The sequence below is a fragment of the Lonchura striata genome, chromosome 3 (assembly GCF_050655825.1).
Source record: "Lonchura striata isolate lonStrDom1 chromosome 3, ASM5065582v1, whole genome shotgun sequence".
Taxonomy (NCBI): Eukaryota; Metazoa; Chordata; class Aves; order Passeriformes; family Estrildidae; genus Lonchura; species Lonchura striata.
The window spans coordinates 81,695,732-81,710,435 of NC_140705.1; the positions used below are offsets into that span (position 1 = coordinate 81,695,732).

Genomic DNA, 14,704 nt, shown 5'->3' on the forward strand with positions numbered 1-14,704 from the left:
TGACACTGCAGGTGTCTCTGCAGGTCAGCAAAACACATGCCTCGCAGCATTATTAGCGGAAGGGAAGGGAAAGGGAAGGGAAGGGGTTGGCCCGTCCCACCGGGAGGGGCTTGGCGGCGGAGTGGAAGTGACCTCACTCTCGGGACAGCGCCAGGCCCAGTCAGCGCTGGAGCACCGGCGGCCAGTGCGGGCGCGCTTTGCGAGCAGCCAATGGCAGGGGCGGCGCCGCTTGTTGTCGCCCCGTGAGGCGGCTGCGCCCTGGGCTCGGTGGTGCCGCCGCCGCCGCAGGAGCGACCCGGGAGGCACCAGGCCCCGGTACCCGCTCGCCTCTCGCCGGCCCCGCAGCCCCCGCGGAGGGCGGGGAGATGCAGCCCCCGGGTGCTCAGCAGCCGCCGCTCTACGCGCCCAGCAGCGGGGACTTCACCTTCGTCTCCTCGGCGGACGCCGAAGGTGAGCGCCGGGCCGCGGGCAGGGCCGCGCTCGCTGTCCCGAGGCACGGCTCGGCCGGGCCGGGGGCAACGGGCTGTTCCGGGCCACAGAGACAGGAGGGGCCCTCCTTGCTCTCCGTCCCGCCGCCCCCGCGGCTGGCGTCGTGGCCGGGGGCGGAGCGGGGTGGCCGCTGCCGTGGGGCCGCTGCCGCGCCGCGCTGCCGTGGCCGCGGCAGGGAGCAGCAGCAGCGTGGCAAAGGCGGCCGTGCCGCTCCGCTTCCCAGCGGCTGTGAAAGCCGAAGACGAGGTTGTCCCGGCTGCGGGACGTAACCGTGACCGCTGTCACTGCCCGCTCCTCTGGCAGCCCAGTTTGTTGTCTTACCGGAGATTGTGTCGTATGTTCACGTTTACTGTAATGTGCTAAAGTGTCTGCGCCGTGTCTCATAGCGGCACAGTCATGAAGGAGAAAAAAGAAGCCATGTGTGTAATTTAGGGGGTGAAGTGTAAGCTCCTGCCAAAGTGCTGCACAAAGAGCAGTGGTATGCCAGCATGCCGTGAAGATGTGCCTTTGAACTTCAAAACTGAACATACGGGAGTCAACATCGTGCAAACTTACTTTGTTGGAGAATGATTTTTTGGTCTCTCCTCATTTAAATAACAAGCATTCTACTTTCATGTATGTATTTAGTTACTCTTAAAATTGTGACTAGGGAATCATATAAACCCTTACTCATGTGTCCCACCCTGGAAAGGAATTGCCAAAGTGGAGAAATTGCTGTAGAATACCTGTCCTCTAGTGAACTTCACAGTCCTTCTGAAAGGAAATACAAGTCAACAGTACTGTCGTGGCTGTGGGTTTTTTTTTTTTGTGGTTTTTTTTTGGGTTTTTTTTGTTTGGTTGGTTGTTGTTTTTTTTTTTTTTTTCTGATTAGTTTTCCTTTGTGTTGTTTTTTCTTCTTCACCTTGGCCTGAAAAAGGACCCATGTACCTCTGAGCAGAAGCTCTCTGCTTCTTCTCTGGAAGTACTTGTTGGGCAATGCTGAACCCAATCCAGTAAAACCACCTTTCTGTTAGGTTGTGTTGTGTGACCAGTGTGGCCTATAGTCACACTTGGCTCTGTGTTTTTTATGAACACAAGCAAGGTGTGATCTCCTGTGTGTGTGAGTGTAGTTCTGTCCTCAGAATACTGGATAGACCTACCCTAGCAAAGAAAAACATAAGCAAAATTAAACATCTTGATATTTTAAAATTAAAGTAATGTGTATTGAACTCTAATTTTTACATGTTTCCCAAAACTCAATCCATATGAAGAAATAAAAATTAGCTGTACTGTTTCCCCATCTTATTTCTGTGGGAGCTGTATGGAAGAAAGCTGGAGAGACATTCACAATTAGGTCACCAGACATAGTGGACAGAGCACTCTGTTTGGAGTCTTGCCTCTTCTACTGCTTTTTCAAAATTAAAGAGTCAAGACTGTTCTGAAAGCTGGTTTTCTACAATGCTTTGTTGAAATGAGGCATCTGAGAGACTTTGGTTTTGCTTCTGTGGTATTCAGCCTGAGACAGTAGCAGTGAGGGCACCCAGACTCTCCCTAGGAACCATCAATGTCATCAGTTCTTGGCAGATTTTCCAGTTGCCCTGCAGTTAAAAATCTCATTCAAAGCAGCCTGCAGAAGAGGAAAATCCCTTTTCCCCTAGGTTTCTGCAGCTTTTGTCTTGCAAAACAGACTTAAGATCATGTTAATAGATTTTATAATTCAAAGTGTGGTTGCAGGTATTCATCAACTGTTAAAAGAAGTCTTGGTAAATACGACTTCTGTAGGAGTTTCCGTGCCTCAGGATGGGTTCTCAGTGGTCCCTGAGAAAGGAGAAATACATGGCTGGTTGGACTGCTGTGTTGGCTTCTTTTGACAGCTGCAGTTATGCACAGAGTAGCACTCTTTGCAAAAAAGTGTTACCTTGTAGCATAAACAAATATTACTTAATTACATAATGGTCCCTCAATCAAGAGAAAACTTCTGAGGCTTCAGTTTGATGCCCAGGCACTAAGATTTTTCTTGTTCTTTTTTCCTCCCTCTGTAAACAGCAGAGGAAGGCTTGTCTTGAGTCTGGTGAGAAAGGTGTATGTGTGCTGGGACTGGGAAGAGCAAGGAGAAATTCCTGCTTTAAGTTACAGTGATCTTTACCAGGGTCCTGTGCAGATGGTGTTCCAAGAATCAAAGGAATGGATCAGTAACTCTCAGGATTATGAAATAGTTGAAAAGCATTTGTAGAGGAGATTGAATCTAAGTGGCCTAGCAAGCTGGTCTGGGAAGGAGAATTCTGTTGAATTAAGTGGGATACTGAATGATTGATGAACACTTGAGATATGTTGGCTGAAGAGATTGAGATTCTGTCACTGTACAAATTTTGTTTCAATAACACTGTAATATTTCCAGAGGATGTTGCAAATGCAATCTACAAATATGGCCTGACATGCCTCTGTGAGTGTTTCAGAAGTACTTGCTATAGTTAGGTGTTTTGGGAAATTTGTGCTGAGGAACTTTTATGTGTGCAAAACACACAATGATGATAAGGCAAAAGATATTTTCTTTACCTCCCAATATATTTAACTAAGCTTGTACAAAATATTTACACATTTCTGTTTGGATTTCTCCTTCTTAGCAGATAATGAAAATCCATTGTTTCCTAAAGGAATAATTACTCCCTTCTTAATGTATTTTTTTCTTTCATCAAGTTGGTTAATTTATTTTCCTATACTATTTTTGATTTTCCATCTATATGTAACTGAATAAAATGAGAAAAAAAATTAATACTTATTGGCAATTTTGCCAAGACCAACCAGAACATAGATAAATTGCTCTTTGTTTTTCTTAATACTGTGGTAGAAAAAGATCGTAGTATATCAAAAAGATGTTGTATAACTGTATAACAATTTATTTTCTAGAGCTTAAGGATCTCTGATAGCATTCTTTCTCTAACATTTTCAGCTGCATTGAAAGCAGGCTACAAATTAAAACATCTTCAAATGTTTTCCTTTTATGAAAAATTTGACATAAAAGCAGAGAGTGGTTTTGGCTGAAACAATGCCACTGTTAAAAAATGGGCGCAAAAAGAGGTAGAGTATGATCAGAAAAAAATATAAATAATCCACAATTTATAGCATGGTGAGACTCTCATTAGTGTCCTCCTTTTGTGTCTTTAAACACTTAATGATAAAGCACAAATGGAAGCCTTTCTGTTGTACTACAATACTTGTCATAAAACAAGAATCCCATCTAAAAGCTCAAACCTAGTATTTGAGGCCTAACCCAACATTGTTACTATTGCAATAAAAGCACAAGTACACTTTTAAATTATGTATATATGAAAGTATAATTTTATTTTGTAACTTTGAATGTTTTATGGGCATGACCAACACATGTAGCTTCATATGTTTGTTGTTTATCTTGCAGTACTTTTAAATTCAAATGGCTTTTGGCAAGACATAAAAAGGTCTGTATTTTTCTCCCTTTTTCTTTAGATCTTAGTGGTTCCATAGCAACTCCAGATGTTAAGCTGAGTCTTGGAGGAGAATTCATCAAAGAATCTACTGCAACTACATTCCTAAGACAGAGGGGATATGGCTGGCTTCTGGAAGTGGAAGATGATGACCCAGAAGATAACAAGCCACTTTTGTATGTTGTAATTATTTTTGGGTATCTGTCTTTATTAGCTGTGTAGGGATAAAACCAACTTGGAGTCTCTGATTGTCCCACAGTCTTGTGCTGTGACTGGAATTCTGTTTGACAAATTACTTGACCAGTGAGTGTTTTCTGGTGCAAGCAGGGAAACATTGTGTCTCATTATAGATTTTAATCTCCATAAGTATAAAGCCTATGTGGCTTTTCTGCTTTTAACTGTTGATCTTGTAATGCCTTTAAAAAGAGAGACTGTATTCTTTGTATCTTTTGCATTCATGTTTCTTGATATTGTAAAAGAATCAAAGACTAAAACAACCCCATGGGAAGACACCTGTTAAGTAAATCTCAGTCAGTTCTGTCAGTTATTCTGAAGCAAAATCATTGTGAATCATGGATTTTACAGTAGGGATGTTAGAACCAAGGTAGTACAAACTTCATAATCTTTGATGCTGCCTTTTACTATAAGGCTAGATTAAAAGGGTGCTAGTGCTGAGAGACAGTAATGTCCTTAAAACTGGAAGTCTTGCATCCATTGTTCTGTTCATGGAAACCTGGCTGGCTGAAGAAAGTTTGTATCTCGAGGTTATTATATTGTGAGTCAGGCAGCCTGGTCCTTGTTCTGCACCTAAGCAACTTCATTCTCACCATCTCAGTGTTTTTTTGTGAATTAAAAATAATTATGCTTTAAAAAAATTGGAGTGAGACAGAGAGTACTCTGTAGAACTCAGATGAGACTGTTGGGAGACAACAGATGTCTGGAGAGCCTAATAATGTCAGCACTACTCGAGAACTGGTTTAAAGTGAGCAGAAGTATGTCCTTGTTTTGTGAACCTATAACTTTTAATTAAGAAACAAACTGTATAGTGAGGTAACAACATAGGAATTCTGACTTTAGTGTAATTTTGTTGTTTTGATTATTCCCAAAAATATGTCATAATGAATTCTTACAATCTGAATCATATTAAGGACTGAAAGAACTGCAGTCTGCTAAGGGAAGTTCTCCAACGCAGTGCTACAGTGCAAGTGTTTTGTTCAATAAAGTGAGATTATAATTTTTTTATTTTCTCATTGGGCAGCCTTACTCCAGACACTTGTTTCCTGATACACCTACCATCATTTTCAGGTGAGGTAGCTGTCAGTTTCATGCAAAAGACAATTTATTCACATGAGAAGCTTTCAGAAGACCTTGACAATGAGCAGTAATTATTTCCATGCAGGAAATACTTGTGTTACACAGTCTATAGGGTAAAGTATAGGTCTCCTACATCCTTTTTGGATGGTGGCAAATAGGTGCTTCTAGTCTGTTCCTTAGATTCAGGGATGGTTAAATAACAATTTTTATTACTCAGTCACCAGTTAGTAACTCCGCTTATGAAGTAACTTTAGTAATGGTAATCCAAACATTGCCTTGAGTGATTGAGTTAACAGTATTTAATTTTTTTTAAGCAGAAATTGTGATGTATCACATCTTTGCATATTTTTCTCACATCAATTTTTCTGAAGAAAAAGCCAAAAAAACAAAGCCTTGGACAAAACTTTCATAAATGGACTTAGGATATAATTCTACATTTTTCTTCACTGTGTTCTTAAATGTAGAGCAGTATATCTGCTGGGAGTCTCTCAACTCTTCAGAGTTCCTCAGTCATGACTGAGGTTCTGCACATAAAGAAGTGGAATTGTCCATTACTTGGGATGTCTGATGCCTTCCTCATTAGGCTAATACAGTCAGGGCAGCAGGTACCATCTCAGAGTCCTGGGCAGAAGAATCTTCTGGCCAATTTGTATCTGCTTGCAGAGAGTTTCTAACAAGAGGTCGAGAAGGCAATGAGAGAAGGGCAAGATCTGTTGATACATGTTGCTGCTAGTTCAAGTGACTTCTGTTTGTTTTACCCTTAGTGGACACAAGCCAGAAATTAAACAACAGGCATAAACTGGTCTGTTGAAAACTACTGTTCTTGAAGGAAGCTAAAGTCCATTTTCTTTTTAAAAATTGGTATTTTGAATGGTTTAAGATTAGTAAATGTAATGGTATTCTTTCCTGCAGAATTTGAAATAAAATATTTTCATAGTAAGTGTCCTTATGGCAAACTGCTTGGCATAGGAATACACAGACATTGCTTATGTGTGCATGTCTTTGACTTGTAGTTACAATGACACAAATGTGTCACATGTCCCAGTGTGTCTGAAAAAAAACCCTTCTATCTTAATGCAGACTCTCAGGGTATCACAATCATAGAATGGTTTGGTTTGGAAGTGAGTTTAAAGATCATCCAATTCCACCCCCCTTGTGTTGGGCAGGGACACCTTTCACCAGTCCAAGTTACTCAGAGTCTCATCTAGCCTGGTCTGGGTATGCTGTGTATGTTTTCTGTTGACAGTCATATAATTTGTTTTTGAGTAATTAAATAAATCTGTGTCCTATCAGTTACTGAAGGCAGCATGAAGCTATGGTGTTGTTTGACTGTGGATAAACTGTTCCTTTGCTCGTTGTGGCTTCAGAAGGCCAAACCTACTGTTTTCCCCTGTACTTAATTTTTTAGCTCTATTTCATTACTGTGGTGTATAGTAATGCTTACTTGCTTTACAATTTTAGGGAAGAACTCGACATTGATCTGAAAGATATTTACTACAAAATTCGATGTGTGTTGATGCCTATGCCATCTCTTGGGTTCAATAGGCAGGTAGTAAGAGACAATCCAGACTTTTGGGGTCCTCTGGCAATTGTCCTCTTCTTCTCAATGATTTCACTATATGGACAATTTAAGGTAGGTATAAATCTTCTGCCTAAAAAGAAATCTGAACTAAATTTGGGGATGTGATTGCTAAGCAATTTGCATTCTTACGTAGGTAGAAAGTCTTTTTTTCACATACTAATGTGGGCATTTCAAGTGCTGTTTCCCAAGTTAATATGTAGAAAGACAGCAGTTAGGAATGTATTAAATAGCCCACGGGTAAGTTAATCATGATGAAATGTCAGGTTTGTTTTTATACAGCAAAACAAAGGAAATATGTGGTTTCTAGAGGAACCAGATTGATACTAATGGGTTTATGGTCATATTAGTGAATCTTTCAATTTTAATTGTGATCTTTCATTAACTTGCTTTTTATTACTAAAAAATGTTAGTGAAAAGCATTTGTTTGGATGGCATGAATTCTAATTTCCTCACAAATAAAGATGCTTATTTAATTCATACTATATGACTGTTGTTATCTGGCATATTTAATCTTCATTAATGATGTTTGCTACTTTGTCCTCCCTGCTCGGTTGCAATCAAATAACTTTCCTGTGGTCAATAGACTTTTTCCATCATTCCTTTTGAACACCAGAGTGAATAGCTACTCAGCAGCATTGTGCATATTTGACTTCCATAAACACTATTAGCTTTTTTCTTTATGTTCTGATTAAAATAATGAAGTGTTATCATTTATAGTAACAATTTGTATGTAAGCCTAGGTGCTCCTGCATTGGAAATCTTTATGACTAAATGTGTGGTTACAGTTGCTTTAAATGTCACCAAGTATGGCAATAAGCTGTGTGTAAACCAGCAGAATGTGTATATGCACAGATTCTTGTGAATGGTGGGATAAAATCATTCCCTTTGGGACCTCTGGCTTCCATATGGTGTACCAAATGCTGACTAAGAATTCACTCTAATTTGTCTCTATGAGGCTTGAAATGAGTAGACTAAACCACTTTATTTTTCAAATCTTCTGGGTGGACCACTCAACTGTCTCCTTGCAAAGGAAGGACAATTTCTTGACCCTGCCACAGATGAACCACCTCTTGCAGTTTGTGTACCTCCTGTACAGGAGCACTGGGTCTAATGTTTCTTAGGAGCAGTAGGTTTGCCATATGGATGCAGGAGTGCTGTATATATATGAGAAGGGAAAGTTAGCAGCCAGCAACAGGATGACTGACAGCAGCTGGACTAGACAAACCCAAAGGTGGGCTCTAAACTGGAGAGAGATGAGCACTTCTGCTCTAAGGCTTTAATCTGGTCCTCTTCTTATAGTCAGTGGTGGAAAACAGGAAGTAAAAAGAGACTATGTGCTATTTCCACAAATAGCATAAAGCCACTTGTATTGTTCTTAGTGCTGCTGTGATTTTTATCTGGTTTTTCCTGTTTCATTCTCCTGGAAATATGGAACTTCTAATTAAGCAAAGTATTGAACTGAGTACTGACTTAATTTTTGAAGTTCAGTCATTGTATATTTGGAAATACAGAGACTGGACTTAGACTGTTGTTTCCTTCTAAAAAGGCATTTCAGAAAGGAGAGATTTACTTCTGGTCCTCCCAGCTACATTAATTTGAAGGATTTTTTAAGCCAGAGAATGATTTTAGGATTTCTTCTGTAGTTTAAGAGCAGAACTATGAAAGAAGCAAGAAAAAATAATGATAGACTTGGTCCCAGGAGTCCGAGGCTCTTTATTTAAAGTTATCATCATCATCATCAAGTTCCACTGAGAATTAAAGTCCTATGTCTTCTGAGCATTCTCAGTTTGAGTAAAGGATAAAGTAGCATCTTTATAAGTGAAAGAAGGAGAATTCCAACTCCTTATATTGGTTGGGCTGACTTTTAAAAACTGTCTGAGCCCATATTTTGTAATAGGTGGGATATGAAGACATTTAGGGTGGTTTTAACTCAACTTCCTATTCCTGTTACCGCACTTACAGAATACATTGCATGTGCATTCCATGTACACCAAAGTTACCATTAATGTGATTCTGTAAACATAACTTCTGAACTTCATTTGCTAATTACACTGTGATACTAAACACTGTTCTTACCACAATTCAGAATTCAGTTTTGCTTAATAAAATCCTTGACTGCAGTGAAAGCAATTATGGAAATGCATTTTCCTTTTTCACAATGACATTTACTAATATAAATGAATTGTTCTTTATCTCTCAAGGTTGTTTCTTGGATCATAACTATTTGGATATTTGGATCCTTGACAATTTTTTTACTGGCCAGAGTTCTTGGAGGAGAAGTAAGTACCTGTATGTGAAAAGGATGTAGAGGGAGGTAATGTAAAGTCTCCTGACAATGTTTTTCAGCAGTAGTTGGGTTTTCACAGTGCTTGGGTTTGGATCTTGTGGCCAGCTAAGAACGGATGCAATTGCTAAGTATAAAGTCAACATTTCAGGTTTTCAGTCTCCAAAATGAAGTCTAAAATACATAGATCATCTAACTAATTTATTGGTGCAATGGATGGTATGCTTGCTTCCAGATAAACAGTCTGGAAATTTGTGCTGTGAATCCCAGGAATTCTAGCAGCTTCATGTGATCCAGAACTGAAGTCCATTCTTGAGGGAGAAATGCTTTCAAGTTCTTGGTCACTGTACTAAATGGAAACTCTTTTTTTTTTTTGGGGTGTTAACAGCAGTTAGATGTCCTTGTGTGTAAAGCACCTGCCAGTGTTTGTTTTCATCCCTGGCTTGATGCAGTTCAAACCCATCAAAGTATGAAAGCCAGGGCCTGTTTCTCAACTGCAAAACCAGCTGGAGTTGTGGCCTGCATCCCTTCCTCCAGCTGCTTGCAGCAGCAGGGTTGGAATAGCTGCTTGAGCTGTTTACAAATTGATTCATTAAGCAATGCAGGTGTAAACAACAAAAAATGACTTAGAGCAAGGCCCACAGACAGCTGCAGTGGAACAGTCAGGAGGATAAAACTTCTTTAAATGGATCTGCAGCATAAAATGCATTGAACTGTGTTGTGAAGAGCTAAATACTCTGTGATGCTTTATTTTTATACTTTTACTATGGATATTGTGTTAATGATGCACCATGTTGCAGAGGTCCTATGTTATGTAGTTTAATTTTTTTTAAATTTACCTTTAAATCATAATTGCTAGAGTCTTCTTTTGTGAATGTTGTTTTGAAATAAAAAGTTTTTTATAAATGTTATTACATGGTATTTCTGCATTTCAACACAATCCAGAGGCCCTTCAAGCAATCTGTTTTGTGGCTCAAAGTGGGAAATTATCAGATGTATAAACTGAAGAGAAAAAGGTATAGGTTTGCAGATCTTGTCATGAAGGATCATGATCCACAAGAAAATGCTTACAAGATGCCACTAATTTTCCTGTTAAATCCAAGAAACCTAGCTGTGCACAGGAATATTTCAGACCATAGTAGGGGAAAATCAGACATTTCCTTCTGAAGCTAAAAGTAGTTACAGATATACTTGAAACAACTCTGTTCTAGACAGTCGCAATAAATTGAAGCTGGAAATCAGAATTTACAGGGATCAAGTTTTAACTCTTCCGCTGACACTAAAACATTCATGTGCTTAATGTATTTATTTATGTATAATGGATATGAGTATTAATGCAGAAAATTATGTCTTTGCTGCTTTTGACAACCAGGACTACACCTGGTCCTTGAGAGGTCTGCTGCAGTTCTGTGCTCTGGGTATCATATGTAAATGCTTCCTTTAAAAGTGATCGTTTACAGTTTTATGGAAAAAAAAAAAAAAAAAGAGAATTTATTTCTAATTTTAGGGTTTCGCATACAAAAACAATTTTTATCCTGGCAAGCCTCCTTTAGCTAAAGTTTCATGACTATAACACATTACAATCATTATTCATAGTGTTATAAGAAGAACAAATGGTATTTGGTGACAGAGATTGGGTGCTGCAAAGCTTATTTTTATGTGCTTGAAAATTTCAGGTTGCTTATGGCCAAGTTCTGGGTGTAATAGGATATTCCCTGCTTCCCCTCATTGTCATAGCACCTGTACTTTTGGTGGTTGGATCATTTGAAGTTGTTTCCACCCTAATAAAAGTAAGTTCATTTCATCTATTGAGAATTCAGTTATTTTTAAGTCACTTTCTTAACACTTCAAGTAATCTGCTCAGGAAAACATAATGATGTGTCAAAACTTTCGGAATTACAAAGTGAGCTCTGTGATCCTTTTGGTTAGCATGGTGGAAAATGAATGCAGTTTTAAATGCTCCATTTGAGTGCTTGGGAATATACAATGATGTTGCTATAACAAAACCTGTTGTTACTAGAGTAGCTTGTATTTAAGTATTTTGCTGTGTTCTAATAGTTGCATTACAAAAAAATGGGATTCTTGTTTTGAGAAGAGAATGCACAATTAAACCTCAGAATGAAGAATCTGAAAATAAGCCGTTCTCTCCCTTCCCCCATCATCCGGATTATTTTTAGTCACTGCAGCATGAATATGGTAGTCATTGTTCTGAGACCTCCCCATAGTGGTAGCAGTACAAAGCTCTCCACACCCTTTGCAGAAAAGGTAAGGATTTTTCTGATTTAGAGAAGGGGAATGTAAGGCACAAAGAATAACCTGCCTAATACCACCTGCTGCTGGGAACTTTTTGTGGAATCAGCAGCTTTCCCTAAAAGATCCCAGAATGACATAACAGTCTTGAACACTTCCAGTGCTTCTTAAATCCCTTTTAGGTAGCCTTTGAAGTTACTGCTGAGCCTGGGAAGGTTAACTGATAAAATTCTGTTACAAGCTAAGCTGTACACTTTCTGGAAGTTTATTCTGATGATTTCATTATTTCTGTTCCTTTAGCTTGCTGGCAAACAGTATAATTGAAGTACAACCAGAGTGTATGATAAGTAACAAAATTGCTGTATTTGAGATTTGATAATCTGATTACTGATAAATGATAGGCAGAACGTAAATCATTAACTTGCCAGATAGCTAATAAATAACTTCAAAATAAATACGCATTCATGAAACCTCTGTTACTTGATTACTACTAACAGCCTTATGTTAACTTCAGGGTGAATTTCTGCAAGGTTCTTATCTTTGCACCACCAGAATGAAAATGCATTACAAGCCCCACATGGCCAAAACTTCTTGGGCTGTGACAAGCACTACTTCCATAGCTGGCTCTGTGTTATACTGAGAGAAGTGATTTTTACTGTGGTATTTGGAGAGACTTTCTTGTGGTGTCAGCTAAGACTCTTCATCTTCTTTTTCAGTTGTTTGGAGTCTTTTGGGCTGCATACAGTGCTGCATCATTACTAGTTGGAGAAGAATTCAAGACCAAGAAACCCCTTCTAATTTATCCAATCTTTTTGTTATACATTTATTTTTTGTCCTTGTATACTGGGGTGTGATGTAGTGTAAGATGTGGCCAGAAACCATATTTCAGTCACTTGCAGACTGATGATGAGTAAGATTAAGAAAGCTGGAGATAATACAAGTGACTGTTTTGTATGCAGTTGTTGAGATGTTTTAAGATGGAAGAGCATATTTGTGTATATTATTTAATGAAGCAATTGTAGCTATATAGATTTGTATCAAAGTTCTAGGTTTGTTTAAGACTCTTCAGATTTTAATGAACAAATTAAAAAAACTTTGTGTTTTATAACAAAGCGTAGCAAAACTGCAACTCAATACCTGTGCCAAAAGCACTGGGACCAGATTACTATATTCAAGAATTAAAAATGAGAAGTTAACTGTTAACAATCTCAAAGTGCAATTTTTCCTTTAAGCTTAAACACAGCTGGCTTTTTTTGGCACAGCAAATTCTGTAGATAATATATATTTATGAAACAGTCCTGATGGTTCACAGAACAGTCTATATAATTAAGACAGAAATATACTACTTTTAATTTAGTGCCTCAATTACTGTGATTTGGCTGTTCAGTTTTTATAAATTCCAATTTGTTTTCAAAACATGTATGTACTGTGTATCTTGTATCTATGGCTTGTATGTACCATAAATACTCCTTGGTTAAGGATGTATATTGGGTTTTAAAAAATTGAAGATACAAGTATTTGAAATTTTCATTTACTATCTCTGACCAAAGGAGCAAGATACTTACTGTGAGACATAATTAATTAAAGTGCATATTTAGAGAATCAAATTATTTTCCTTAAAAGTATAAATTTACAGAGAAATGGGTGAACACCTTTCTCAACTCTAGTGCTGGCCTAATGTTGGAGAAAAAAAAGATGATCTATCAAATCTGTGTGATCTTCAAACAATGTTATTTTATGATGACAAAATAAAAATACTGCTTCCATAACTATGTTTTACAACATCTTGCTCTGTTTTGCTTTTAATAGCATGCTATTTAACATGCTTTTTTTTTTGCTTTTTTTTTTTTTTTGCCAATATTAATCCCTTATGAAAAGAAATAAGAAAGATTTGGAAGGCCAGATTCTCCCTCCACTAAACAAGGCAGAGTTACAGCCTTAGTAACAGTTAGAGTCTTGCTAATTTTGACTCTCCAAGGATTATGTAATAATGTGATGACATGTTAAATATTTCCTGTGTACTGTGTTGATTACTTATATAATGGTCCTTATGGTAATATGTCTTCACGAGGGAAGTCCACTGTAGTTGACTTTGTGTGGTACTAATGTAGGCATTTGCAATCTTCAGGATTTAGTATCAACAAATAGCTCTGAAGGTTTGGGTTTTTTTTTCTGGCAACAGAAAAAAGCATTTCCCATTCTCCCCACCCCCTCCCCCATCCTTTTTTTCTAATGCTACGAATAAAACTCAGCCATGACAAGGTAATAGCAAGGGCTGTCTTGAATCCCTGATGGACATATTTCCATATCAGAACTGTGGTTTTTCAGCTTTTTAGACTGTGTTACTAGCCAGGCTGGTAACTTATTTTTACCAGTCATTACTGATGCAATATACGTAATTAAATTCCAGCTCTCCCACAAACCTTTAGCTTACTCAGTCTGCATTCCTAGCTGATTCTTGTGTTGGTTTTAAACAGAACCACTTGAAGTTAGTGCTGGACATAAATTGTAGTGTAATACTTGAGCTTGTAATATATAAAAAGAGAAAAATTGGTAGAGTGATTGACTTTTCACCTGACTTTTGATTTCTGAATAAATTGTGGTGGGATTAATGCAAACTTGTACTAAATCAGTTTATATCAGCAGCAGCTAATTTCTTACCTACATGTGTTTTGAGAGCATTCTAAAAAAAAAAACAAACAAAAAAAAAAAAGGAAGTTACAGTATATTTTTTAAAAAGCATATGAGCTTTGGAATCTTGCATGATAATCTGGTTTTACCTCCTTTTTCATTATTTATATTTCTTTTTTTAACAGGAATATCCAGCTATTATTATAAGACTGCACCTAGTCCCTGTGAATCCCCACAAAGGTGAAGGGCAAGAACACATTTAGGTTACTAGGCTGTCAGACAGCTTATTTAAGCTTAGTTCCTCTTTCATAGTTGTTCATGAGGTATTCTGTGCATCTGAACTGACTATGAATATTGAAAAGATGCAAGAATGTTCTATTGAATCCCCAAATACCTCCTTTTTCAGTAATGTTCTGTGAAATTTATAGTTGGAATTTTAACTATTCCCTTCCACAGACTTGGCACATATGTAATATGCAATGTAGATAATGCACTTAACATAGTACATATTTTGTACCCAATTGCAAATTTGCACCTTTTAATTTTAGTATCTTTAGGGTTACTTTTTGCATATATTGTGCAAGAAACATACAAGCAGCTCTCAATTTATTCTGATAATTTGTAATAACTTTGCATTCAACAAACTCATATTTTTAGATGAGATGTGTGTGTAAATACAAGATGTATTTTATAAAAATTTTGAATTAAACTTGT

At 38.0% G+C, this 14,704-nt stretch overlaps 1 protein-coding gene across 1 annotated transcript; it reads left to right on the plus strand.

The window, feature by feature from the left end:
- The first annotated feature begins 260 nt into the window (after positions 1 to 260).
- YIPF4 (Yip1 domain family member 4) lies at positions 261 to 13,128 on the plus strand. The gene is made up of 6 exons (XM_021548331.3): positions 261 to 450; positions 3,952 to 4,105; positions 6,705 to 6,876; positions 9,027 to 9,104; positions 10,786 to 10,899; positions 12,076 to 13,128. Exons 1-6 carry the CDS (start codon positions 366 to 368, stop codon positions 12,211 to 12,213), a joined length of 741 nt encoding a protein of 246 aa, XP_021404006.1. The 5' UTR covers positions 261 to 365; the 3' UTR covers positions 12,214 to 13,128.
- Positions 13,129 to 14,704: the final 1,576 nt, after the last annotated feature.

Bases quoted from the DNA above. Each gene is read 5' to 3' on its own strand.
- YIPF4 (XM_021548331.3), top strand. From the start codon at position 366: ATGCAGCCCCCGGGTGCTCAGCAGCCGCCGCTCTACGCGCCCAGCAGC. The intron at 451-3,951 runs GTGAGCGCCGGG...CTTTTTCTTTAG, and splicing joins CTCCTCGGCGGACGCCGAAG to ATCTTAGTGGTTCCATAGCA. The intron at 4,106-6,704 runs GTATGTTGTAAT...TTACAATTTTAG, and splicing joins GAAGATAACAAGCCACTTTT to GGAAGAACTCGACATTGATC.